The sequence below is a fragment of the Bicyclus anynana genome, chromosome Z (assembly GCF_947172395.1).
Source record: "Bicyclus anynana chromosome Z, ilBicAnyn1.1, whole genome shotgun sequence".
In the NCBI taxonomy this organism is placed as follows: domain Eukaryota; kingdom Metazoa; phylum Arthropoda; class Insecta; order Lepidoptera; family Nymphalidae; genus Bicyclus; species Bicyclus anynana.
In genome coordinates, this window is record NC_069110.1 from 12,677,107 (window position 1) to 12,704,562 (window position 27,456).

The 27,456-nt window shown below is 33.1% G+C and overlaps 1 protein-coding gene across 1 annotated transcript; it reads right to left on the reverse strand.

Annotated features, from left to right (window-relative positions):
- Positions 1 to 2,296: 2,296 nt before the first annotated feature.
- Positions 2,297 to 27,093, reverse strand: LOC112053843 (protein GPR107). The gene is made up of 12 exons (XM_024093408.2): positions 26,801 to 27,093; positions 25,676 to 25,786; positions 25,010 to 25,155; positions 23,601 to 23,719; positions 20,402 to 20,496; positions 19,432 to 19,533; positions 17,765 to 18,048; positions 17,153 to 17,270; positions 15,219 to 15,349; positions 14,204 to 14,345; positions 13,407 to 13,558; positions 2,297 to 5,374 (listed from the first exon to the last, which is right to left on the reverse strand). The coding sequence occupies exons 1-12, from the start codon at positions 26,882 to 26,884 to the stop codon at positions 5,284 to 5,286; spliced, it is 1,575 nt and encodes a 524-aa protein (XP_023949176.1). The 5' UTR covers positions 26,885 to 27,093; the 3' UTR covers positions 2,297 to 5,283.
- Positions 27,094 to 27,456: the final 363 nt, after the last annotated feature.

Genomic DNA, 27,456 nt, shown 5'->3' on the forward strand with positions numbered 1-27,456 from the left:
AGAAATACATTCTCGAGTCAGTACGTCACGAACCGTTGCATCGGTAATTTTCAATATTATTAAAGAAAAATGGCGTCTTATGTTTTTAAATGTTTTAAAAACTGTTTTCAAAAACTAAAGACATAAGATAAGAGTATTTTTTTATTGGTTATTATTGATTAATAAATTAATTTACATAATTGTTGTTAGTGTTAAATTTTGAAATACAAATAATGAAAAAAGTTGTCAAGGAGACGCGTAAATCTTGTTTATTTTTTTTTTCACCGTCTTCACGCAGCTTCTAAGGACTCACTCTGATTACCATGTGTTTGCACATAATATATTATGTTTATTTTGTATTGTTATTTTATACACGTAAATAATTTTGAAAAAATTTCAAGTAGGTATCGTTACGATTATTCATATATGTTACATTATTATTTATAACAAAATGGAAGTAAAGAGTTCTTTATGTTTAAACAATTACCCTACATTTTTTTATACCACCTACATTACATATTTCAAATAGGCTGAACAAAAAAAATATTACACCAAACCATGATAAGTTTATAATTTAATATTAATATGCTTAACATAATGGTAAAATTTACTTTATATTCGAATATTGACTTCATAGGTTCATGTATTAAAGAAACGATATTCGAATATTGGGTTCATAGGTTTAATTACATATTAAAGAAAGGTAACTTAGAAATATACGTTTCGAATCTAAATTTTACTAACATTTATTTACAAGCTTGGACCATTCATTCACTATCCTATTTACATAAGTACTGATTGACCTTTCTCACATGGAAATGTTTCGTACAGTTCGTTTCATTTAGGATGGTGCGGGTGACACTTCGTTTCACTCTTGAAAGTTAGCCGCAATTCACGTTAATAATACGTATTATGAACGTCTTAAAGGCGACTGATTAATTTCTGATCAAAGGATTGTTAATTAAATATTGATTTACTATTCAGCGCAATTTTTAAATTATTATTTGTACTATATGAAGCCAAATATTGATCGATCCAAGAATTCAACTTTAGTCAAATCTTGAATCAATAAATTATAAAAATTTCCGACAGTCAAAAATACTTCATCTAGAACTACTACTTTAATGTCAAAAAATCGTCTATTTTCAATGATCTTTGATTTTCTCAAAATCAACTTTCTAAAGCAAACAAATGGTTGGACAAATAGGTCGCTCCGTTTGGGTTGTGCTTATGACGTCACAGCTAGACAAAGATACACAGACACGACAGTACATTAAACGATCTATAATTATGTTCAAAAGTTTCATTTTGACTTTACACAGAACTAAAAGTTGATCTTGTCCTAGGCCCGTATTAAAAGACCTTCATCAATATAATATTTCAAAAAAATAACTTAAAGTGTGATGTTTATTTATATGGTGAGGCTTGAAGTTGAAGCTACTTGAAATCATAATTGTGATGTAAATTTATATGGTAAGAAACTCAATATAGCATTCAAAGTTCAAGCTACTTGAAATTATAATCGTGATATTAATTTATATGGTGAGAAACTCAATATAGAACTTGAAGTTCAAGCTACTGGAAATCATAATTGTGATGTTAATTTATATGGTGAGAAACTCAATATAGCATTCGAAGTTCAAGCTACTTGAAATTATAATCGTGATATTAATTTATATGGTGAGAAACTCAATATAGAACTTGAAGTTCAAGCTACTGGAAACTCAATATTGTGATGTTAATTGATATGGTGAGAAACTCAATATAGAACTTGAAGTTCAAGCTGGTTGAAACCGTAACTGTGATATTAATTTATATGGTGAGAAACTCAATATAGAATTTGAAGTTTAAGCTACTTCAAATCATAATTGTGATGTTAGATTGTATAATGAGGAACTCAATACAGAATTTGACGTTTAAGCAACTTGAAATCGTAACTGTGATGTTTGTTTAAATGTGAGGAACTCAGTATAGAACTTGAAGTTCAAGCTACTTGAGATCATACTTGAGATGTTAATTTATATGGTGAGAAACTCAATAAAGAACTTGAAGTTCAAGCTACTGGAAATCATAATTGTGATGTTAGATTGTATGGTGAGGAACTCAATACAGAATTTGAAATTTAAGCAACTTGAAATTGTAACTGTGATGTTTGTTTAAAGGCGAGGAGCTCAGTATAGAACTTGAAGTTCACGCTACTGGAAATCATAATTGTGATGTTAATTTATATGGTGAGAAACTCAATATATAACTTAAAGTTCAAGCTACTTGAGATCATACTTGAGATGTTAATTTATATAGTGAAAAATCAAAAAAATCAAAATCAAAAATCATTTATTTCAAGTAGGCTCAGTTTACAAGCACTTTTGACACGTCAGTTGACTATTTGTAAAGATTCTACCACCGGTTCGGAAGGCAGGTTCTGCTGAGAAGATACCGGCAAGAAACTCAACAGTTGCTCTTTTGAAAAAGTCATACAGTATTATAATTTACAATTAATAACAATTACTGTTTACAGTTCTTATAGTTTTACTTTCTGTGTGAAGGTAGAAACTGATCCAACGGCCTCCAAGCATCTTTATCATTAAGGAACTCATCAATGTTGTAGTACCCTCGACTAAGTAAATGTTTTTTAACACATTGCTTAAAGCTATGCATTGGCAGGTCCATCACAGTCTTGGGGATCTTATTATAGAAGAGTACACCCAAACCTACAAAAGATTTTTTTACTCTTTGGAGACGATATGCAGAAATAACTAACTTATGCCCGTGTCTAGTAAGACGTGGGTTTAAATCTCCTTTTCGTTTGTACAAATTAATATTTTGTCTTACATATACTATACTGTTATATATATATATAACAGTATAGTATATTATGTAAGACAAAATAAGAGAGTGAGTAACTCAATATGGAACTTGAAGTTCTACCTATTTGTTCACGCCAACCGCGTGACGTTCCAAAAAATGGCAACACTGTATAGACGGACTTTCTGGAAGCGCGTCCGCCATATTGAAAATCTCGCTTGGGAAAATTCGGTCGGCTCGCGCGCACCTTTACAAGTGTCTCAGTGAAAAAACGCATAAAACCCCAATGATCAGCACATAATCCCACTCGAGTGGCGTGTAAAACAGTGTTCCGCGCAAACCTATTCAATTCAGTGCCGTGACACCATAAAAATCCAGCCGCAGTACTGCCGCCGGTCATCACCTCAACGGCGTCGCTCCGCACCAGCATCAAAGGTCAGTCCGATTCCCAGCTCATCCACGCCCTTCCACACAGTTTGGTCCAACAATAAAGGCCTGGTCCTTCGACACCCCTTTCAAAATCGACTTATTCCTAGCACACCGGCCTAACGAGGCCGTAGCATTAACACTATTCGTGATGTTAATTTACGTGGTAATGAATTCAATACTGAACTTGTGTTATGTGTTATTGAGTTGAGTAACGTCTATTAATATAGGCCTAGGATAGAATTGCGCTTAAATTGGGGTATATCAGTTTAATGGACTATGGCCCTGAGAGCAGAAATCTAATCAATCTATAAAAATATTATAACGCTGAATAGTTTATTTGTTTATTTTGTTGATCGCCTTAATTTGAAACTACTAGTATGAAGTGAAAAAATATTGTGTTGGACAAGTCCATTAATTGAAAAAGCTTACATTATAATTAATATCTAGGATGAAAATGGAACAAAAATGGGAAAAAAATCCTGTCCAATTAAAGTTACGTGAAAATAATGTATGTATCGACGGTATATGTCTATCTGTAAAGTTTATCTGACTATAACAATTCCAAAAATCAAGGACTTCCGCGCAATCGAAGGCGCGGGCGTCCGCTAACATAAATCTGTCATCGAAACAACAAAAAAAACTTACCACTTAAAAGTCAGAGTGCACAAAAAGGAGATCGAAATAAATATTTAATAATTGATATACCTACATTACGAGCTATTCCATTTCACGCAGAAGTTTTGCATTTTATTGTTGTAGTACAGTAATCATACAGTAATAAATCAGAACTGAATGACCGTCAGTAAAACAGAAACTCATTTTTTTTATTCTAAGAGGGGTGTACCATACCCATCGGTTTCAACAATATTATCTACTCGAAATGTCAATCAAAATAATTACAAAAAACTGACATACACTACATACGGCGTCAGTTGTAACACGGATAATGGATATAATAGGGTAGTATTAATACTAGTATAGAGTAGAATTAATACTAGTACTAAAATAGTATTAACAGTAGTAATACAGACCATCATGACCAACAGGCGTTTTGGCTCGTATTGTCAAAAACATATGTTAAAACTAAAATTTCCATGTAATCACGTCTCGAAAAAATATGAATTTTTTTTTTCAATCTAAGCAGAACGATAATGAACTATTTAAGATCATTTAAAAAAAGTGTCACCTAGCCTATTATGTCACCGTTAAATTGTAAAATACGTTAGTTTATAATCTCACTCGCGATATTTTAATCGTCGAATATTGTGAACTGAACATACTGATTACAATTTAACGTGTCATTTTTCGGTATATTATAATCTATCGAAGTGAAACCGTTAAGTTGTCAATCAGGATAAATTTACTATAGAGTTACAAAAATATTACAGCTGACATAATAAAATAGTAATATAATAATAATAAGTAATAGTAATAGTAAAAAATTACAATGGACAAATCAAAGAAAATAGTAAAAGAAAGAAAATCGAGGGGGTGGTCAGTGCGTTTCTTAATTATTTAACTTAATTTTAACACTGTTCTTATTTAAATGTTGTATTGTAAAATTTAAAATGTTGTTAATTATAAGCTTTGTTATGTTATGTCAAATCTAAAGTAAGGTTACATAAAAATTAGTTTAGAACATGAACCTAAGACTGACTTAAGTCAGTCAGCCAGTCTTTAGGTATAATAAATAAATACGTGGTGTCACAATTCTTGAAGTATTTTATTGACTGACATATGTGTTTCATTCCTAACTCTATGGGCACAGAACGGTCTACTGTAAGGCCAATTAATCAGGGGCAAGTTCGGACAGTGGACGTTTTAAGATTGCAATTTAACGGTTTCACTTCGATAGATTATAATATACCGAAAAATTACACGTTAAATTGTAATCAGTATGTTCAGTTCACATTATATCGACAGATTACAATATCGCGAGTGAGATTATAAACTAACGTATTTTACAATTTAACATTAACATATACAAACGCGGTTGATAATTAAATATGACAACTAAAATCAAATCTTCTTCGTAAAATGGAATGTCTATACTAGCACTTATACATAATCCTAATCTGAATTATCTAGCAATAAAGGTTGCATGTCTTCTCTCCGTTTCTCTCTGTTTGTCAGGCCTTCCAGCACTCCTATTTCCGATAATCTGCAATAAAAAAATTAAAAATAAACCACAATCAAATTATTTCTTACCTAATCTTAATTCCTTTCATGTCTTGATAAGAAGGAGACCAATTGCCTTCTATAGGACCTGCCTAGCTAGAGGATACCCCTCTGTCAAAACTATATGATCATGATCATGATTATGTTCATAAAATGTATGATACCGATTCTGTTATAATGCGTCACATCCCTGACACAACACATCAGACAAATATAAATCCGCCTTTAGCCTAATGAAATAAATGAATTTTGGATTTTTTGAATCCCCGCCTAAGCCAAAATAATCCATGTAGGATTGTCCTACAAAAGGTGTGGACGGATCGAACGTCATGATAAGAATGATCTAGGTCGCCCGTATGAAAAATTATTTATTTATATGTTTAACTAATAATGATTTTTTAAACAAATAATAATATTGGAACAGAATTATAATTTATTGTCATAAATAACTATTGTTACTTGTAAGATCAGTTCGGCTAAGATCGTCAGTCGGGTAAGTCCGTCAGTTTAGTATTTTTATACTGAGACAATTTGATTAGTTGATAGGCGTTGTAGGTTAATACATACTTTATCACGTAGTGTGATAAACCTGATATAAATCATTTTAGAAATGGCCAATAATATCATTGAATGAAAATTTAAATAAGCTGTGCCGATCTAATTGACTAACTTTATTAAGATAAGTATCCTTAATTCAATTTAATTTTATTAAAATAAATATATTGAATGTTATATTAGTAAAACTTATTTACTGAGTGTCAAGGTATTTTAAATAAAATAAAATAGAATCGTGACCAAATTAATCATTTATTTCTTTAATTGAACAGTATTACTTTTAATTTTAGTGACTCTACCGCCAGTTCGGAAAGTGCAGTCTCTTGTTGAGAAGAACGGCAAGAAACTCAACAAATGCTCTTTTAAAGTATTGGTTAATTACAATTACAATATATAGGATAATAATTAATACCTTGAAATAGATAATTCAATTAAGTCTTAACTTCAAGACAAATCAAAATAACATTAACCATTATTACAATACAAATATACAACGACGTAATTAGGTACTATATAATGTCGTTGCAAATATACCTAATTTCACATTAGTAATATTCGGATGTTATAACTTATCGTTACAACAATACAACATAATAAAATACAGTTTACAATAAAGATATTATATATAAAATACTTAGCTTTCATAAAACAGCCTCAGAAACACAGGAAGACACCATAACAACAACAATAATTAATATTTTCTATCACACCGGCCAAGACGCCATTTCGTCATCCAGCCTAAACATCACAATCCTTTTCCAAACGCCTATTGGCTAATATTGCTTCTCCATTTGTTTGCAATAGACCAATCACACGCCATCTGCTCAAACTCACCACAGATTTACTTGATACCGCGTATCCCGACGCTCCGTGTCTATGCCAGTTATTCCTCATTACGTAGAATCATTCTTAGTAGTTCCTACCAGTGTTACCATATTCCAATGACTTTTATAATGACAACTATTACTTCTATTTACTTTTTAATTACAATAATGTCAGATTTATATTCTAAGTTTTACTTTAAATAATATATGAAGAATTATCGAAACAGTATAATTAAGAATATAAAACACGGAAATAATAATAATAAATGTAAATGACTTATTATGTTCTACGTAATGATATTTGAATTTCAATTTAAATAGAACACGTGACGTCATATTTGATCACCTAAACTTTGAAATTCGTCATGTAACATAACTGTTTGTATTTTCATTTAAACTTTATTATTTAATACAAAAATACTATCTAAATATTAAATAATATTTAATTAACGTAATAATTATCTCATAGGTCTAATTTCACAATGAATCATACACATATTATCAATCAGCTTATCAGCTCAACTTTCAGCTATATTTATTTTTCACTACTTTATAAAATAATCTATCACGGCCAGACTGACAAGTACTTCGCTCTCGAAGTACTCTCACTTTTTTTTTTTTTCTTTTTCTTTTTCATTTTTTTTTTTTTTTTTTTTTTTTTTTTTTTTTTTCAACTCATTCGTGGATTATGAACATGAATAATATATAAAAATAATGATGCGATGAAAATGAATGAGATGATTGAAAATGTGTAGTTTTTATAATGAACATGACATGAATGAATCTTTCCTTCGCTCTCGAAGTACTTATTGTTAGTAACCTCATTCGTGGACATGAATATAAAATGAATAATGAGATGCAAATGAATAAGGTGAATGAAACGAAAGTAAAAGTTGTTAGTAATGGACATGACGTGAATGAATCTTTCCTTCGATCTCGAAGTACTTATTGTTAGTAACCTCATTCGTGGATTATGAACCTAACTGAACAATGATGAGGTGAAGATGAATGAAATGAGAAATAAATAAAATAAAATGAGTAGTTAGTAATGAACATGAAATGAAATGAAACGATGGACCATTGCCATCACACACATGATTTTTCAAAACATCTCCGGCCTTCAACACAGCACCTATCACCCGCTGCCGGTGAAATAACAGTGAAGTGTCAGGGCAGAGACACAGCGATCCGTGATATTATATTTCATATATATTTTCATTTCCGTGACATTGGCATTTTCAGTCATAGTTATAGTCTCAATTTAAGTCATAGTCATGTCACATTTAAATCAATATATTTTGTTTTTGTGTATGGTCCTTTGTAAACAAAAATAATATTTTTTATATGAACAACAATTATTCAAGTAATAACTTCAAATATTACAACTGTAGATATAAATTTTTGATTTGATTTTAAAATTTAAAACAGGAAAATTCCATTCTGCATTTTTTTTTAAGCCAATGTACCTGTTTATGAATCTATTTAATACATACCATGTTACTCAATGTTTTGATTGTTTAAAATACTGATTTTGGTGTAAATCATTTGCATAGACATAGTGAACTAATCATTTATATAATGCAAATAAGATAACTGTCACAGCGGCTGATAGAGGTGAAATTTAACACAAAACAAAATTTCGAGTCAGTAACATAGACACACTTTTCATTTAACCGCTATTGTTGACGTAAGACTAACCAAGCCATGGCTTGAGCATCAGTGAAATTGATTACATAAAGCAGCATAATACATACTAAACATGAAACTAATTTAATTAAAGTTGTTATTTACAAAAACACAGCTAAAAAATAAATGTCAAATTTTTTGCCATTAAGCAAATTTTTTTTTTTCTTGTCTCTTTCTTCTCCAAATGATATTCAGTTTACTTAATATTCAAGATAATTTGTTGCAATAATCTAATAATCTATCATGGCCTCGGGAAGAAAAAACTAATATTTATATTCATTATTCACATGATTGCCGAAACTCTTAAATGATTATCTTTGATTCATAATTCATAATTCTTTATTTGCAAATTGTTAAATAAAGATCTTGATATAAATGTTGGCATACAATTTGCTACAAAATAGCATGCAAATTTAAAAAATAATCTTATAACTAAATTACATTGTCTATAATACACTATAATTATTGAAATTTACTTAATGACTATGATGTTAAAATTATTAAATTATTACTATGTCCGTTATACGTTAATTATTATTGTTTGTCAGTTAAATAGTCTTTGATAGTGTAATACCGTTTTTTTAACAATAGTTCTTTGATTTTAATTTTAAATAAAGCAACACTTAAATTTCTATCAGCTAATTTTGCTGGTAATTTGTTGTAAATTAGAGGTGCCATATGAAAAATGCTATTGCCATATAATGAAGTATTATGATGAGTGAAGCAGATTTTGTTTTTCCTCCGTGCTTTATCTGAATATTTAAATAGGTGTTTATGTAATTTGACAAATACTAAAACCTCGTAAATGTATAAACATGGACAGGTTAGAACTTTAAATTTATCAAAATATGGCTTGCGGGAATCTGTGGGCTTCAAACGGCATATGGATCGTATACATTTCTTTTGGGCTTTAAATACTCTGTCTCGGTCATAAGAATTACCCCAGAAAATAATTCCATATCGTATAGTAGCTGTTACGTAGGCATTGTACGCTACAATTACTGCTGACTGGTTAACTACCTTGGACAACATATATAATGCATATGAAAATTGGCTTAGCTTTAAACATAAATTGTCTATGTGTTTCCTCCAATTAAGACTGTCATCAATATCGAGACCTAAAAATTTAGTATGTGTTGTTTCGGAAATTTTTTTACCTAAATAATTAATGTCTAATTGTAATTTATTACGTCTATTTGCATATGTCATAATTTTTGTTTTGTCAAGATTAATAATTAAATTGTTACATGTCAACCAATTAATAATATGTCTTAAAGTATAATTTATGTCATCTTCTAATGAAATTTGTGGATCACCAATAAAAATTACCGTACTATCATCAGCAAATAAAACCATCCTATGATCAGTTACTGTAGGAAAATCGTTTATATAAGTTATAAACAGTAGTGGGCCTAATATACTTCCCTGCGGCACCCCAGTTGTTACTGTTTTGGACTCTGACGTATAAGCTGTCTCAATTTTATTATTTTTATCTATTCTAGTTATTTGAGTAATTTGTTGCCTACCAGTTAAATACGAATTGATTAGTGCCAAAGCATTACCCCTTACCCCATACACATCCAATTTATCAATTAAAGTTTTATAGTCAAATGATTTCGTCAGGTCCATAAAAAGCGCACAAACCGGTTTCCTTTTATCAACACTTGTCATTATCCCCTCTAAAAATGTATATATGGCCAAATTTATAGATTTATTTTTCCTAAAACCAACTTGTTCTTCTGCGAAAACATCATAACGCTCAAAATAGTCATTCAGATTATTAATTTCCAATTAATAATCTAAATTATTATTATTTTCCACTATTTTTGAAAAAATGGGAATCAATGATATCGGCCGTTAACAATCCATATTTTCACTGTCCTCTTTTTTTAAAGAGTGGTTTAACGATAGAAACTTTTAATTTTTCCGGAAATATACCATTCTCAATACACAAATTTATCAAGTAACTTAATACTGGTGATATTATATCGGAAACATATTTAACTACTTTAGTATTGATTTCATCATACCCACAACTGTTAGTTTTTTCAATGATTGTATAATATTTTTTATTTGTGAAGGTGTACTAGGGTTCATGAAAATTGAGTTTGATTTATTCCAAGAAGTGTTATTTTTAGTATTATTTATTTTAACAGTTTTACGATTAAGGAAGTTTTCATTGAATGCCTGTGCTATCTCTTGAGGATTTTGGATTACTATTCCATCTCTTTTAATCTTATTTTTATTATTGTTATTGCTGCGTTTTACTTTTAAATTATTTATAATATTCCAAGTAGCCTTGGACTTATTCTGTGAAGTTTTAATTTTATAATCATTTTGAGATTTTTGAGTTAATTGAATAATTTTCTTTAACCTTTTCCCATATAATATAAAATTTTGTTTATTCTTATTAGTCGGTTTTTTCCTATATTGCCATATTGATATTTTATAATTGTGATATTTCCAAATTATCAAAACCGTTCGGCCATTCTAAATACTGAACTTTTATAACACAGATCCCACAAGTGGGGCATAAAAAAAATATATCATTAAATATTAAATTTAAAAAAAATTATGTTGTACAGGATGGCTGTAGATCAAACAGAAATAAAACGGAATAACTTTCGACAAAACATTTGAATTGCCTGTCGCTGCACTTTTTATCTACACACTTATCCGTCGCAATGGAGTTTGTTAGCTTGCTCCAGCTTTTGGCATCATTTTCATTGCTCTTTTGACCGAAGTATGTCATCACAGCTTCACCGCTGCGTTTGTGCGTCAGAACAGATTGAAGTATTTTTAAGAAAACTTTCCAGCAGTGTGGAATCATCGCTCGCTCCAACGCTTTCCTTAAACAGTAAAAAAAAAATGTATTAGCTAATTTTATTCGATCCCACTTCTGATATGAAAAATTATTTATTTATATGTTTAACTAATAATGATTTTTTAAACAAATAATAATATTGGAACAGAATTATAATTTATTGTCATAAATAACTATTGTTACTTGTAAGATCAGTTCGGCTAAGATCGTCAGTCGGGTAAGTCCGTCAGTTTAGTATTTTTATACTGAGACAATTTGATTAGTTGATAGGCGTTGTAGGTTAATACATACTTTATCACGTAGTGTGATAAACCTGATATAAATCATTTTAGAAATGGCCAATAATATCATTGAATGAAAATTTAAATAAGCTGTGCCGATCTAATTGACTAACTTTATTAAGATAAGTATCCTTAATTCAATTTAATTTTATTAAAATAAATATATTGAATGTTATATTAGTAAAACTTATTTACTGAGTGTCAAGGTATTTTAAATAAAATAAAATAGAATCGTGACCAAATTAATCATTTATTTCTTTAATTGAACAGTATTACTTTTAATTTTAGTGACTCTACCGCCAGTTCGGAAAGTGCAGTCTCTTGTTGAGAAGAACGGCAAGAAACTCAACAAATGCTCTTTTAAAGTATTGGTTAATTACAATTACAATATATAGGATAATAATTAATACCTTGAAATAGATAATTCAATTAAGTCTTAACTTCAAGACAAATCAAAATAACATTAACCATTATTACAATACAAATATACAACGACGTAATTAGGTACTATATAATGTCGTTGCAAATATACCTAATTTCACATTAGTAATATTCGGATGTTATAACTTATCGTTACAACAATACAACATAATAAAATACAGTTTACAATAAAGATATTATATATAAAATACTTAGCTTTCATAAAACAGCCTCAGAAACACAGGAAGACACCATAACAACAACAATAATTAATATTTTCTATCACACCGGCCAAGACGCCATTTCGTCATCCAGCCTAAACATCACAATCCTTTTCCAAACGCCTATTGGCTAATATTGCTTCTCCATTTGTTTGCAATAGACCAATCACACGCCATCTGCTCAAACTCACCACAGATTTACTTGATACCGCGTATCCCGACGCTCCGTGTCTATGCCAGTTATTCCTCATTACGTAGAATCATTCTTAGTAGTTCCTACCAGTGTTACCATATTCCAATGACTTTTATAATGACAACTATTACTTCTATTTACTTTTTAATTACAATAATGTCAGATTTATATTCTAAGTTTTACTTTAAATAATATATGAAGAATTATCGAAACAGTATAATTAAGAATATAAAACACGGAAATAATAATAATAAATGTAAATGACTTATTATGTTCTACGTAATGATATTTGAATTTCAATTTAAATAGAACACGTGACGTCATATTTGATCACCTAAACTTTGAAATTCGTCATGTAACATAACTGTTTGTATTTTCATTTAAACTTTATTATTTAATACAAAAATACTATCTAAATATTAAATAATATTTAATTAACGTAATAATTATCTCATAGGTCTAATTTCACAATGAATCATACACATATTATCAATCAGCTTATCAGCTCAACTTTCAGCTATATTTATTTTTCACTACTTTATAAAATAATCTATCACCCGCATCTCCACTACTCCCCAATAACTCACGGAACACTTCGTCATTGACCTCTATAATAAAAGGACGCACAATCATGTACAAAATTTCACATAAAAACTGGCCAATTATGCATTGACAGTTTTAGAATTATTGGTAAAGAAAATTGTACCTAAAGGCCTAAATATAGTCCAATATTCAATAAAATCCCAAATTCAGAGCAAATTCAACCTTAAGGATTGAACTTAAGGTTGAATTTGCAAATGTGACTACTTGAATTGAGTGCCAAGAAGTTGTGTTTGGCACTCATTGAGTGGGGACGTTTTTTGCTCGGTGATTGTGCATCCACTTTTTAATAGGAGATGGACTTCGTACTATCTCGACCGATCGAATGACTCACTCGCGCCGACACGTGAATCACGTTAGTTATTACATATATATATATATATATTAAATATATACATATATTTAACTTACACTTGTGCTTCGTCGTCCTCCAACTGTGCGGGGGTGAAGTAAGGGTTGGCGGCGGCGGGACGGAACTTGTAGCCCGTCGTCACGAAGAACACGAATGTCGCCATTTCACGGAACATCTCGTCCACCCACGTCAATTGAAACGGCACTGTGTTCTATAGAACAAAGATGTTTTAGTACAAATACATGTTTTTGAGCCGTGATAGCCCAGTGGATATGAAGTCAGTGTGCGTTCGAATCCGGACCGAGGCATGCATCTGCTACTACTAGCTTTTCAGTTGTGTGCATTTTAAGAAATTAAATGTCACCTGTCTCAAACGGTGAAGGAAAAACATCGAGAGGAAACCTGCATACCAGAGAATTTCCTTAATTCTCTGCGTGTATGAAGTCTGCCAAATTACATTGGGCCAGCATGGTGGACTATTGGGACTAACCTCTCTCGTTCTAAGAGGAGACTCGAGCTCAGCAGTGAGCCGAATATGGGTTAATAATAATGATGATGAATTGTATTTAATTAATTTGTTTTCTTTTATATGCTATTGTTTCAAAATTGTACACTATTTTATTAATTTTTAACTATTAATTAACTTTGACATTTAATCTTTCCTATAAATTTGACATGTAATTATATAAATGTTATGTGCATCTATTGTTTATATGCATATCAGAATACTTTCATGTGACATGTTTAATTTGATTTTTTAATGGTTATTATGAGTATTGTTGGCGTGCTTTATATACATAAATAAATAAATAGAATAACGACAGTTGGTAACTAGTAATAAATGCAAGTGATTCACCTCTAGTATAGTGACGATAAACCTTGTAAAGTATATGTAACAGAGGATCATGATGTAGAAGTGTCGGAACAACTTGAGCTTCCGTAGATTCACAGCCGCCTTGCCATCGGTCGTTGAGGAATCCTCCAGGTGATGAATCGACCTGTATACAAAGCCTTATTATTAGAAAATAGATAGGTAGATATAGTTTTTCTTTAATAAATTACAATTACAATATTCGGCAAACTTCGCGACATTTTTTCGTCTGAAATTCCACAGTTCCTAAAGACAAAAGTCTTCGAATAGTGTATGTTGCCAGTGATGACCTATGGTTCCGAGACTTGGTCGCTAACTACGGGCCTCATAAGAAGGCTCAGAGTCACACAGCGGGCGATGGAACGAGCTATGTTAGGAGTATCTCTGCGTGATCGAATCAGAAATGAGGAGATCCGCAGAAGAACCAAAGTCACCGACATAGCTCAACGAGTTGCGAAGTTGAAGTGGCAATGCAGTAACTAAAGCGTAAGATGATAGAAAGAATAAGAGGTTATATACTTTTTTCGCTTTCAGCGGTGGGGAAAAAACCTACAGACTAGAAATATAAGGGTTTAATTTTGTAACTTTAGAACCCTCCCATTCCTTTACGTTACGCTCAAATCGTCAGATTTTCGAAATGGACACTTTTTAGCTACAAGAATCACCTACCTTGTCTAAATCTGACGTGCTGGTTGAGTATTTCTGAAGTTAGTTTTTTTTTTTTGATGTATCTGTTTATACCTGCCAACCTAAGAGTTATGACGAAGAAAAAAATAGTATAATTAATATGTACTTTCGTTTGCTCGATACCACAATTAAGAGCTCATACTTGGTGGAGGTAATCAACAACGTGCATTTTATACTCCCTTATGTTCATCTGCCGCGCTCGAGTAACTGCAAAAAACCCCTCTTCGGCTCCCCTACTATAATACAGGGTGCTCGGGAGTATTTCCCATAACTCTAGGGTACGATAGAGAGTTCTGACATATTTTGAACTCACCATACGACGGGGAACATGATGGCGCCGCAGCACAGCATGTCGACGAGAATGAACAGGATCCTCCAAGCGTTGTGTTCCACCGCGCCTTCCTCGCTCTCCGCTATTATGATCTCGGCCACGTTGGATACCACCTGGAAGTTTCACATTCCTCATTATTATTAGCCATAATAGGGATGATTTTTTAAATTGTATATAAATTAAGAGTATGCTAATAGTAAATTTTGTAAAAGTAACAGAGTATCTGCAATCATTACTTTCGAATCTACAGGGATTTAAAGGGTCAGATTTGCGGCGCTGCCACGGATCCCTAAAAAACGCCCCATACAAAATAGTACGAACAAATGACGTCGTAGGTACATATTGATCATTAAACTTGTAGGGGCGTTCAAACAAAATTACTAATATCTTTGTTATTTGTGTGTTTATGTTTATAGTTCATATATTTAAAAGTGCCACATTTAATGCAAGGAAGCTAAAACCGTATGAACTTTCATCTAATTACGATAAAAGATTTTTAATAGATTTTGAAATTTTATAATCTTATATATTTTGAAAATATCCAGACAATCTTTGCTTCTTATGTATAAATTAGTTAACATTGACCTTATTTACCCGAATGTATCAGAAAAATTAATATGTCAATATAATATAGGTGTTTGACATTTTTTGTAGATACATTATAATCTCGGAACCATAGGTCATCACTGGCACTGGTTCCGAGACTTGGTCGCTAACTATGGGCCTCGTAAGAGGGCACAGAGTCTCTGTGTGATCGAATCAGAAATCAGAAGATTCGCAGAAGAACCAAAGTTACCGACATAGCTCAACGAGTCGTGAAGTTGAAGTGGCAATGGGCGGGGCACATAGTTCGAAGAGCTTATGAACGTTGGGGTCCCAAGGTGCTGAATGGCGACCCCGCACCGCAGTGTTGGTAGTAGTAACCCCCCACCAGGTGGACTGACGACATCAAGCGTGTCGCAGGAATTTGCTGGATGCAGGTGGCTCAGTATCGTGATGATTGGAAGTCACTACAAAAGGCCTATGTCCTGCAGTGGACGTCCATCGGCTGATATGATGATGATAGATGATGATGATTAGAATCACCAATCCAATCAAATAAAAATCAAGGGAGAGCTAATCTGTCATTTTTAGAACCGGAGGTGGTGGTGGAAAGTTTCAAGGTGTTAGTAAGACCTTCCTCGACTTTCGAAGCCAAATTAACTTATATAATATACTAGGACGCCCGCGACTTCGTCCGCGTGACACTCGATGTAAACTTTCAACTACGACTACCCAACGCTAACCCTACCCTACCCCCTACCCTACCTTACCCTACCTTACCCTACCCTACCCCTACCCTACCCCTACCCTACCCCTACCCTATCCCTACCCTACCCCTACCTTTTCCTGAATTTTCTTTGCTATAAACCTCACGGAGCCCGAGACCTTTCCAACGAATGCAAAACCGTGGAAGTCGGTTCGTGCGTTCTAGAGTTATAGCATCAGGAAGGAAAACCCGACTTATTTTTATATATTAGATAATATAAATTAACTTATATAATAGTAACGTGGACGTGTCCTGGCACTAACTGTTTACATAATTGATAATTATAGTATTGAATGAAAATAATAAAATACTCCTATATGTTATTTTTCATGTGTTTAAATCAAGAACTTAATTTCCTTAATTTAAAGTCGAATGTTTTACAAAAAAGCTGACAAATCCTTATAACTATTTATTATTTTTATTGACTGATATACAAAGCAAAATTCTTGCCTTATCATTTGATTTGAGAAAATCGAACTTATAGTACTTTTAGTTTTTTACAAAGCAACAGTGCTACAGTACTAACAAAAGTTTGCTCTATGTACCCGTTTTGAGTCTATTTTCTTATATGTTTACGCTTGAACTGAACATACAAAAAGCTACTTACCTGTAACGGTATGACAATCATGAATATCTTCTTATCCCTGTCCGCAAGTATGTGTTTTATGAAGTTCCAACCAGTGCCAACCAATACTATGGTCACAAATAGTACTGCACCTTTTAGTCTGGAACAAAACTTTATTAACTGTGGCATGCCTAGGGTTTTTGACTAGGGTAGTACTACCAATGACGTACAAACAATCTATTGATAACAACTACTAAATTATATGGCAGGAGTGATGTCTTTTTTCTACTACAAGTTAGCCCTTGACTACAATCTCACCTGATGGTAAGTGATGTTGCAATCTAAGATGAAAGCGGGATAACCTGTTTAGGAGTACGATGAAATTTACACTTCTTTCGGTTTCTACACGACATCGTACTGGAACTCTAAATAGCTTGGCGGTACGTCTTTATTAACTAGCCCAACTGAAGCCTCTCACCAGCCAGACGTGGACCAATTAAGAAAACCTCAATCCAGCCCAGCCGGGGATTTCTATCAAATATTTCTCTTCCATCTTGAGACTCTTCACTTAACATCAGGTGTGATCATAGTCAAAGGTTTACATTTCACTGAATAAAAAAAATTAAAAAAATATTGTTATGTGAGAACACTTACAAATGTGTGATGTAGTAGAGTATTGCCCAAGCGGTGACGTGCTCCCCTTTAGTTTGTATGAAGTGATAGTTTATTCCATGGAACGCCAACGAGATCGCCTTCAGGTAAACCAGCACACACATAATGTAGTGAATCTTGTACACTTTGTGGATACTGATCTTCAGGAGAGTCGTCCACAAAAAGGCACTCATGAAGAACATCAGTGACATCATGCTATATATAGCTGGAAGGGGCATCTCGCCAGCCGAAAGGAAACTGTACTTGTTAGTTTCGAATATTTCAATCTGAAACACGAGGGATGATGACAATTTTTAAAATAGGGATGATGACAGTTTTTAACAGCTAATAGTAAAGCAATTTTGTAAAGTAACAGGGTATCTGCGATCATTACTTTCGGAGCTACATGGATTTAAAGGGTCAGATTTGCGGCACAGTCACGGATCCCTGAAAAACGCCCCATAAAAATGGTACGATTCAATGACGTCGTAGGTCATAGTGATCGTTAGATTTGTATGGGCGTTCATACAAAATTTCTTGTATCTTTGTTATTTGTGCTTGTATGTTTATACTATTCGTAATGAACAATGTCACAGTGAATTTAGGGATGCTAAAAATTATTATTTCATCGATTTCGAAATTATATAACTATTTTTTTAAAAACATCCCATCAATTTTTGTTTTTTATGCATTAATTAGCTGATATTGACCTTATTTTCCTAATTGTCTCAAAATCATTATACATATATACAAACCTCATCATCTGAATTATGGATAAAGTTTAACAAGCCTTGATATACATTCACAACTGTGTAAACAAAATGAATGCCTACCTTAACAATAGTTTCCATACATTTTGACAAGCATCGTAGAAATATACATGTTTAAATAAACATACTCTTTATAACATCATAGTTACAACGAAAAAACTTACTATAAAATAGAAATCATGTATTGATTCGTATAAAAGAGTTTGCACTGTAGACAAATTCAAGATTGCTTATGTTGGAAAATTCAATTATATCCTACTAATATTATAAATACGAAAGTCTGTATGAATGTTTGTTTGTTACTCTTTAACGCCGCAACTACAGAACTAATTTGGCTGCAATTTATAACGAAGATAGATAATACCCTGGATTATCACATAGGCTCTTTTTATTCCGGAAAATATCATAGTTCCCGTGGGATATTTGTTACTCTTTAACGCGACAACTTCTGAACGGATTTGGCTGAAATTTAAAATGTAGATAGATAATACCCTGGACTAACACAGGCTACTTTTATCCTGAAAAAGTCCATGGTTTTTGCGAGATTAGCGAAAAATGTTTACGATGGTATGAAAATTTGTTACCCTTTCACGTCGCGACTACTGTACCGAATTTGCTGAAATTTGGAATTGAGATAGATTATAGCCTGGTTTTACACAAAGGCTTTATCCCGCAAAAAAATAACGACTCCCGCGAAATTTGTAAAAAGCTGATGGTTATGATGTTTGTTATGAATATTAGTAACTGTTTCACGCAAAAACAACTAAGTGAATTTGGGTGAAATTTGGAATGGACACTATTTATGGATAACTTAATTTTAACCCGACAAAGTCGCGGTTATCAACTAGTATGCTTCAAGGAGAAAAATAAATGGTAAATAAGGTGATAATTAAAGCTTACCACAGCATTAGTAGGTATCACCGGACCGGTATTTTGCGGGCAATAGTGGAAATAGACGTTGTATAAACCCTCCTCGTGTGTGGACGCCACATACATTGCGAACTGCAAAATCATACATTCATATCAGACCACTTATGTCAAAACACTAGCTGACGCCGCGCGGTTTTACCCGCGTGGTTCACGTTCCCGTAGGAATACGGGGATAATATATAGCCTATAGCCTTCCTTGATAAATGGGCTATATAACAGTGAAAGAATTTTTCAAATCAGACCAGTAGTTCCTGGGATAAGCGCGTTGAAGGAAAAAAAATAATTATAATATTAGCAGCTTTATTTATAATATTAGTATAGATAGATATAAATAAAATTTAAATATCTTCTGTGATTTCAAATTAACTAAAACACAAATAAGCTTTTTAAAATGTCCGTCTGTTTGTTTGCACGGAAGGGCTGAAACGATTTTAATGAGACTTTCACTGGAAGATAGAGAAAGTTTTTGAGCAACATATTGGCTTCTTTTTATCGTAAAAAAATTTATGGTTGAAGCGAGATTTAAGAAACATTGAATTTGACGTCCGTCAGTAATAAATAATAATAAAAAATTAAGAATCGATTCGATTCCACTAAAGATATTGAAATAAGTTTGCCAACAGAGACAAAAATTAACATTACAAAAAAACTGTGATCTATAAATATAGTAAAGGCTTGGGTTTTAAAGACGAATATAAAAATACCTTAATAGTCAAAACAAATTTTAATTTTGACTTAAAATTTAATACATTATTTTCTGTAACTTTAATAAAAATGTATTCTTCCATTATATTTCATTACTAATTAAGGGGAATAGGAATTATTGGTCATATTTCATGACCAATAATTTCTATTCCCCTTAATTATAAAGTCCTTCATTTATGGTATATGGTCCTTCATTTTATTGATAAGGTAGATTCAAAAAAATATCAATACTCACACTGGTATTGTAGAAGTCGAAACCATTGCGTGTTTCCTTTGTAATTTGTATCTCGGCATTTGAACACTGATTTTTTGGAACATCCTTGATTTTTTCTACAACAAACAAAAAAGTGTCACCTGCATCTTCGTCGTTATCAACCCATATTCGGCTCACTGTAGAGCTCAAGTCTCCGCTCAAAGTTAGAGGGTTTAGGCCAATAGACCGCTACGCTAGCCCAATGCGGATTGACAGACTTCACACACGCAGAGAATTAAGAAAATTCTTTGATGTGCAGGTTTCCTCACGATGTTTTACTTCACTGTCAGAGATACGTGATATTTAATTTCTTAAAATGCACACAACTGAAAAGTTGGAGGTGCATGCCCCGGACAAGATTCGAACCCACATCCTCCAGAATCGGAGGCAGAGGTCATATCCACTGGGCTAACACGGCTGGGCTATCACACTTGCATATTACTAAAAATACACTGATTTGGATCAAGATTCGTTTACAGAAGGCAGTAATTATTGAGAAGGCAGTAATTATTGTGAGGAGGTTCCTGACTTTGGAGCCCTGGCCACCGGTTGGGCAGTCAAATATCCTCCTGTTGCAGGATATTTGAGTGTCCTTGACTTGAGTGCCTTCTCAATAATTACTGCCTTGGGTTGGACTTTTTTATAACTTTTTTAAAGAGTCTTGTATTCATATATTGTAAAACTCTATCAAAAATAGTATTAAATAAATGAGAGCCATTAAAAAATTCAGTAACAATTTCAGAATTATCAACTACATATTTCCTATGATCGACACGTGCATATTCTCTAATATTAGGATATATTAGGGATTATGCATCTGTCGTATTTATAATATTAGTAGGATAGGCCTACTAATATTATAAACGCGAAAGTTTGTATGGATGTTTGTTTGGATGTTTGTTACTCTTTAATTGATTAAACGGATTTTGTTCTGGATTAACACATATTTCATTTATCACATAAGACTCAAGGTTACTCAGCGGGTGATGGAGCGAGCTATGCTTTGAGATTCTCTGCGTGATCGAATCAGGAATGAGGAGATTCGCAGACGAACCAAAGTCACTGACATAGCTCAGCGAGTCGCGAAGCTGAAGTAGCAGTGGGCAGGCCACATAGTTCGAAGAGCCGATGGACGTTGGGGTCCCAAGGTACTGGAATGGCGACCCCGCACCGGAAAGCGCAGTGTTGGTCGACCCCCCACTAGGTGGATGTCAAGCGGGTTGCAGGGAGCCGCTGGATGCTGGCGGCTCGAGATCGTTGTGCTTGGAGGTCCATGCAAGAGGCTTATGTCCAGCTGTGAACATCTATCGGCTGATAAGGTAGGTAAGGTAGGTATATTCATGGATCCCGAGTGATTTGTGAAAAACTAAATTTCACGCGAACGAAGTCGCGGGTATCCGCTAGTTATATATGAATAAAATAATAACAAACAATCTTTTTCTAAACACATAATCCTTTGATGTCACATAAACAAAGCTTTACTAATGGAATATCAATATAGAATTTCCTCTTTGTTCGCGTACATGATCCGCTTTTGTTGTGATATCACATCAATGTCTTACGAACAATAAGGTATAAGTAAGTAACTGATATTAGAACAAATAACGCCCATAAACAGCTAATATAGTTTTCTCAGACATGCTTAGAAATTTGAGCATTATTTTGCCAACCTTCTTCGAGATAAATCGAACTTGATGTACTCGGCAATAGTTGTATGAATATCCATATCTTTCGTGTTTAGCGGCCAAATAACAAGAGGTTTAATTTAATTAATTAAATAATTCGAAATTTAAATTAAACAAACGTTGAATTTAAATTTCGAACTGGCTTGCACACAGAAAGCTGTATAGTGAAAAAAAGTATACTTTAGCGCGTAAAAAAACCATTGTTATTAGTTTTTCGTTAACTTCATCATTGGTTTTAAATACAATTATAAGAATTGTACATTCAATAATTGTATTTTCAAAAAAAAGTTCTGAATTGTACTACTTAGTTTAATTTCCGCGCATTATTTGAGAAAAGTGCTATGCCTTGGCCGCAACTAGGCATTGATGGATTTAAGGCCAAGAAGGTATACAATCTCGATCATAGAGGACGCGATCGTTCTAAATTAAAGGGAGCTCTTAATGCTAAATGCTGATTTACTTGAGCGTCGCGAGGAACTGTTCGATTTTGTTGATTAGATTGTAGGAAGTAAGAGTACACACATTATTTATACTAGAATAGAGATATCAGTCAATTTTTAATAATGACACCTTATCTTATTAATATTATAAACGTGAAAGTTTGTATGGATGTTTGTTACTGTTTAACGCCGCAACTACTGAACCGATTTGGCTGAAATTTAGAATGGAAATAGATTTTACTCTGGATTAACACATAGGTTTTTCATCCGGGAAAAATCAATGTTTCCCGAGAGATTTGTGTAAAACTAAATTTCACGCGGACGAAGTCGCGGGCTAATATATCTATAAATTACTTGGTAGTAGGTACCTAACATTCCAATAACAATATTACGAGTAAGTGGCCAAACTAAAAATAGGACTGAATTACCGCAACATTGTAAAGCGTTAAAAGGATGTTATTTCCCCTAATACATTACAATAGGCATTCAATCCTATTCTTAGTTTTGCCACATTTTACTTTAGGTAATTAATACTGTACCTAATAATCACGCCTGAGGCCAGAAGTATACATAAGAATTACATTAAAAAATTCAAAATACATTATTTCACTCGACGCTCAATTCAATCAATCAAGAATTTTCGTCAATAAAAAAGTTGATCGTCTCATCGAGATGAAGCTATTCAAGAAAAATTAGCTTGTTAGTAATCAGGTGTACAATATGTTCTAGGGATCCCTGACCATTACTGTTAAGCATTGAGCATTTAATAATCACGTGTCTCAAACGGTGATAGAAAACATTGTGAGGAAACCGGCACACCTGAGAATTTTCTTAATTCTCTGGGTGTGTGAAGTCTGCCAGTGTGGAGGACTATTGGCCTAACCCCTCTCATTCTGAGAGGAAACTCGTGCTCAACAGTGAGCCGAATACGGGTTGCTAATGATGATGATGAGTGGCTGTTAAAGAAACCTTAAGCCCGCCAATCCGTGGAGCAGCTTAGTCTAAGCTCAATATTCCCTCTCCTGTGACAGGTCTGTGAATGATGAATGATCTTACCATTATCAGGGGTTGTAAGCATTTGGGAACTGTTGGGGTGCTCATTTTCGATAGGTATCATAGACTTATTCTGATACAGGTGCAGCGCTAATATTTCCCCTTCGCAGGTAATGTTCATTCTGGAAATCAAATATTAAACTAAATGCATGTATGTAGCTAGTCATATTTCTTTTTATTGAATTAAAATACGCGGAAAGGGTAGGGATAGGATAGGGGTAGGGTAGGAGTAGGATAGTGTAGGGTAGGAATAGGGAAGAAGTGCACACAAGTCAAAGCAAGCTTGACTGACTAACATATATGAATAACAAATCTTGTTTCTGAACTTCAATATTTTAAAAAGTTACTTTGATGGTAAAAAATATTGGTGAAAATACTATGATCGAGCAAAAGTATTTTTGTGTATATCTAAATGTTGGTAAAGCTGTTTTCCAAAATGGTGGTAGTGTTACAACAAATAAATGTTATGTTTTAATTCCTATTGTAAATTAGGTCTACTTGAAATAATCAAAATTGTTTGATATGATTTCATTCAATTTGAAATACAGTATTGCGATTGGTTGGATGCTTGACACAACCTTAATTGCTAAAGTAGAATCATCATTTACATTTACATTAGGAAGTGATGCTTCAAATACCTCGAGATTTTTTACCTGTGAATGTTTCTTTGACAAGACAATAAACATCTTTATCTAAACTATCCAAGGCTATCTTAGATACAGACAAATTTGTGCCTTATCTTCATTGTTACATATTTATACTTATTCAAAGACAAATAAAAACATAAAGTATTGGACTATTAAAATGATAAGATTATTATGAACGTCACAATCAACCAATTAAATTATAATTAGAATACATAAAGATGTTGGTGGACCCCCCACTGTGTGGACCAACATTATCAAGTGATTTGCAAGCAGCTAAAAACTTTGTTTATAAATTCTATAAAGTCTATAAAGTCCCCAAAAAATTATTATTTATTTAAGTATGATGGTTGCAGATTGACTCATATAGTTATGTGGATGAATTCACAGGGCAAAGCTAGTAGAAAATAAATTAATAAATCATGATGAGTATTGTAAGGAATGGACATGAAAGCCTAGTATATACCTTCGATTTGGAGGATGTAGATTCAAATAGGGTCCGGGGCATGACATCAACATTTCAATTATGTACATAAGTAATCAAATATCACATGTCTCAAACGGTCAAAGAAAACATTGTGAGGAAACCTGTATACCTAAGAATTTTATTAATTCTCAACATGTCTGAAGTCTGCCGATCCTCATTTGGCCAACATAGTAGAAGGCCTAACCCATTCATTCTGAGAGAAGAACCCGTGCTCAGCAGTGAACTGATTATTGGGTTGTTAACTATATTTTTTTTATTTTAATGTAAGGAAAACAAATTACCTTAGATTCTTGAAATCCATTCTCAGAAACACAGTGCCATGGTGTGTTCTATTTTTCTCAAAACCTTTAAAAATGCATGTATCGGAGTGTGATTCAAGGTATGGGTTGATTGCGTCGTTGAGTGTTCGGTCAAGTGTAAATCCATACTATAAAACAAAAAGAATTGAATTATCCATATTCTAAGATGGTTTTAATGATTTTAAATCTAAATATACAGTGACAGTATGCCATAATTGTGGCTTACACACTTGTTCTATCAATTATTCAAACATAAGTATATAGAAAAGTTTGCAGAAACTAGCCAACTGTCACCCTATGTCAGTCACTAGGTCCTGGCCCAGCTTTAAGATTTTCTATATTCACAGTTCTTAAAGTAGCAACATTGCAGAGCCATTATTCTCTGTTATATATATCAGATTAATAAGAATCAGAATATTGAATAATAATAGTAGCCCACAGTTTCACTCATGTATTTCACATTTTCGTGGGTATACAAACATAAAATATAGACTATTCCTCACTGATAATATAGCTTGACGTTATTAAGAGAAAGTTTCAAATTGGTCCAGTAGTTTTAGAACCTATTCAATGCAGACAAACAATCAATCAAATCTTTCATCTTTATAATATTAAGTATAGATATTACAACAATAATAATAAATATACCTCTCCGTAGACAGGGCCAGATGGTAGTACAAAATTGATCACATGAACATCCAAAATTCCTCCTTGGTAGAACCCAAATGTGGTTAGGTCGACATAATGACGCTCATCATCCTAAACCAAAGAAACACAATATATTAACTTGTGGACAAGTTTTCCAATAATGTGGTCTGATTATTAGTAGTATAAGTGCTTTAGTTAACATTCAATAATATAATACTTGGACCTTGCTCACGAGATTACTGCCATGTGGAATGTTGAGTCAACTATTATTGTTCTGATAGTTGTTTCAGTCAATGATCTTATAGCAAAAAGCTTCGACCAACACCTTATAAAGCTTTCGCTCAACTGCTGGATCAAGAGTTGGATACAAGACAGTGATTTTTGAGACGGCGCATATTGTGAAGAGGTTTATTACTCTGGAGCCCTGACCGCCAGTTGCTTGGACACTCGAAATGTCCCACAGCAGTAGGGTTGATATTTTTTATAAATTTTGAGTGACATTGTTAAAAATTTAAAAAAAGGACTTATATAAAAGATAGATAAAATCTACCACCCTATACCACCTTGGAAGCTTTCGCTGAAGAGTTGGGCACCGAAGATTCACAAAGGAGTCCTTTTCATAAGCCTCATTAATTATGTTAAATGCATAAATTGATAATTTTTTTTCTTTACATGTTAGCAAATTGACTGCAATCTCACCAGATGGTAAGTGATGATGTAATCTAAAATGGAAGCGGGCTAACGGCTAAGATGTTAGGAGGATGAAAATCCAGCCCTTTCAGTTTCTACAAGATGCTTAATTGCTTGCCGGTACGTCTTTGTCAATCAACCCAGCCAGGGATCGATCCCAGGACCTCCGTCTTGTAAATCCACCGCACTTACCACTACGCCACGGAGGCCGCCGAATGATAGTAATGATAGCATAATCGAGAGAGTATCAAGGTGGACCCTCAAACCAGCCTAGCCAACCATGCACTTGACATTAGAGTTCAGTATTCATATCATATCATTATACGTGCAAACACATGTGCATGCGTATTCCTCAACAACAGAAAGATTTAATAGCTGTAATGTTTAATGATTGATTTTCAATTGTATAACGAATAATACCCTTTATGGACTTACCGTAAGAGGCAGCCTGTGGATTCTGGAGGCAACAGTCTCAATAACAATGAGGATCGCGAGAACTTTTGCCACAACAGCAGTCATAGTTATCTTTTTAAAATATCATTCAACTCGATTTTTTGCTCAATGGCCACCAATAAAATTATTAGAAGTAATCGTAAAGAAATCAAGAAGTACCATTTATTTATTCCTGCAAGTCCCAAACTGCCAAAGAGTTTATTGAGTATCAAATCAAAGATAATTAACTAACTACACAAGGACACAAGCGACACAATGTTTACTTCTGAGGGGGCTGGGGGACATTTTATACAAAAAATGTCAAAGTCATTTTTACAGCCATCTAACATTTTACCCCCTGAAAGTTCTTCATATTTGGTTTAAAATGTACACTAGATGGCACTAATAAGGACAATAATTTCGGAGCAATAGGCTACTCGCCTGCTGTACAAAACTAAGAAGATTTTTTGTATAGAGGCAATTTAGATGCCTATAAACTCTAATCACATTTTTGTTTGTGAAAATAATCTCGTAATTTTCACAATTGTTCTATAAAACAAAATTGTACTTTTATCACGTCACCGCAAACGCAAACGCCAATCATAAACTGTAACATCATTCGCTACAAGGCATCGGTTTGTGATTGGCGCTTGCGGTGA

Excerpts from the sequence above, each read along its gene's own strand:
- LOC112053843 (XM_024093408.2), bottom strand. The coding sequence starts at position 26,884 with ATGACTGCTGTTGTGGCAAAAGTTCTCGCGATCCTCATTGTTATTGAG. Across the intron at positions 18,049-19,431 it reads TGATACCTACTAATGCTGTG|ATTGAAATATTCGAAACTAA; the intron begins GTAAGCTTTAAT and ends CTCGTGTTTCAG. Across the intron at positions 15,350-17,152 it reads TGATTGTCATACCGTTACAG|GTGGTATCCAACGTGGCCGA; the intron begins GTAAGTAGCTTT and ends TGAAACTTCCAG.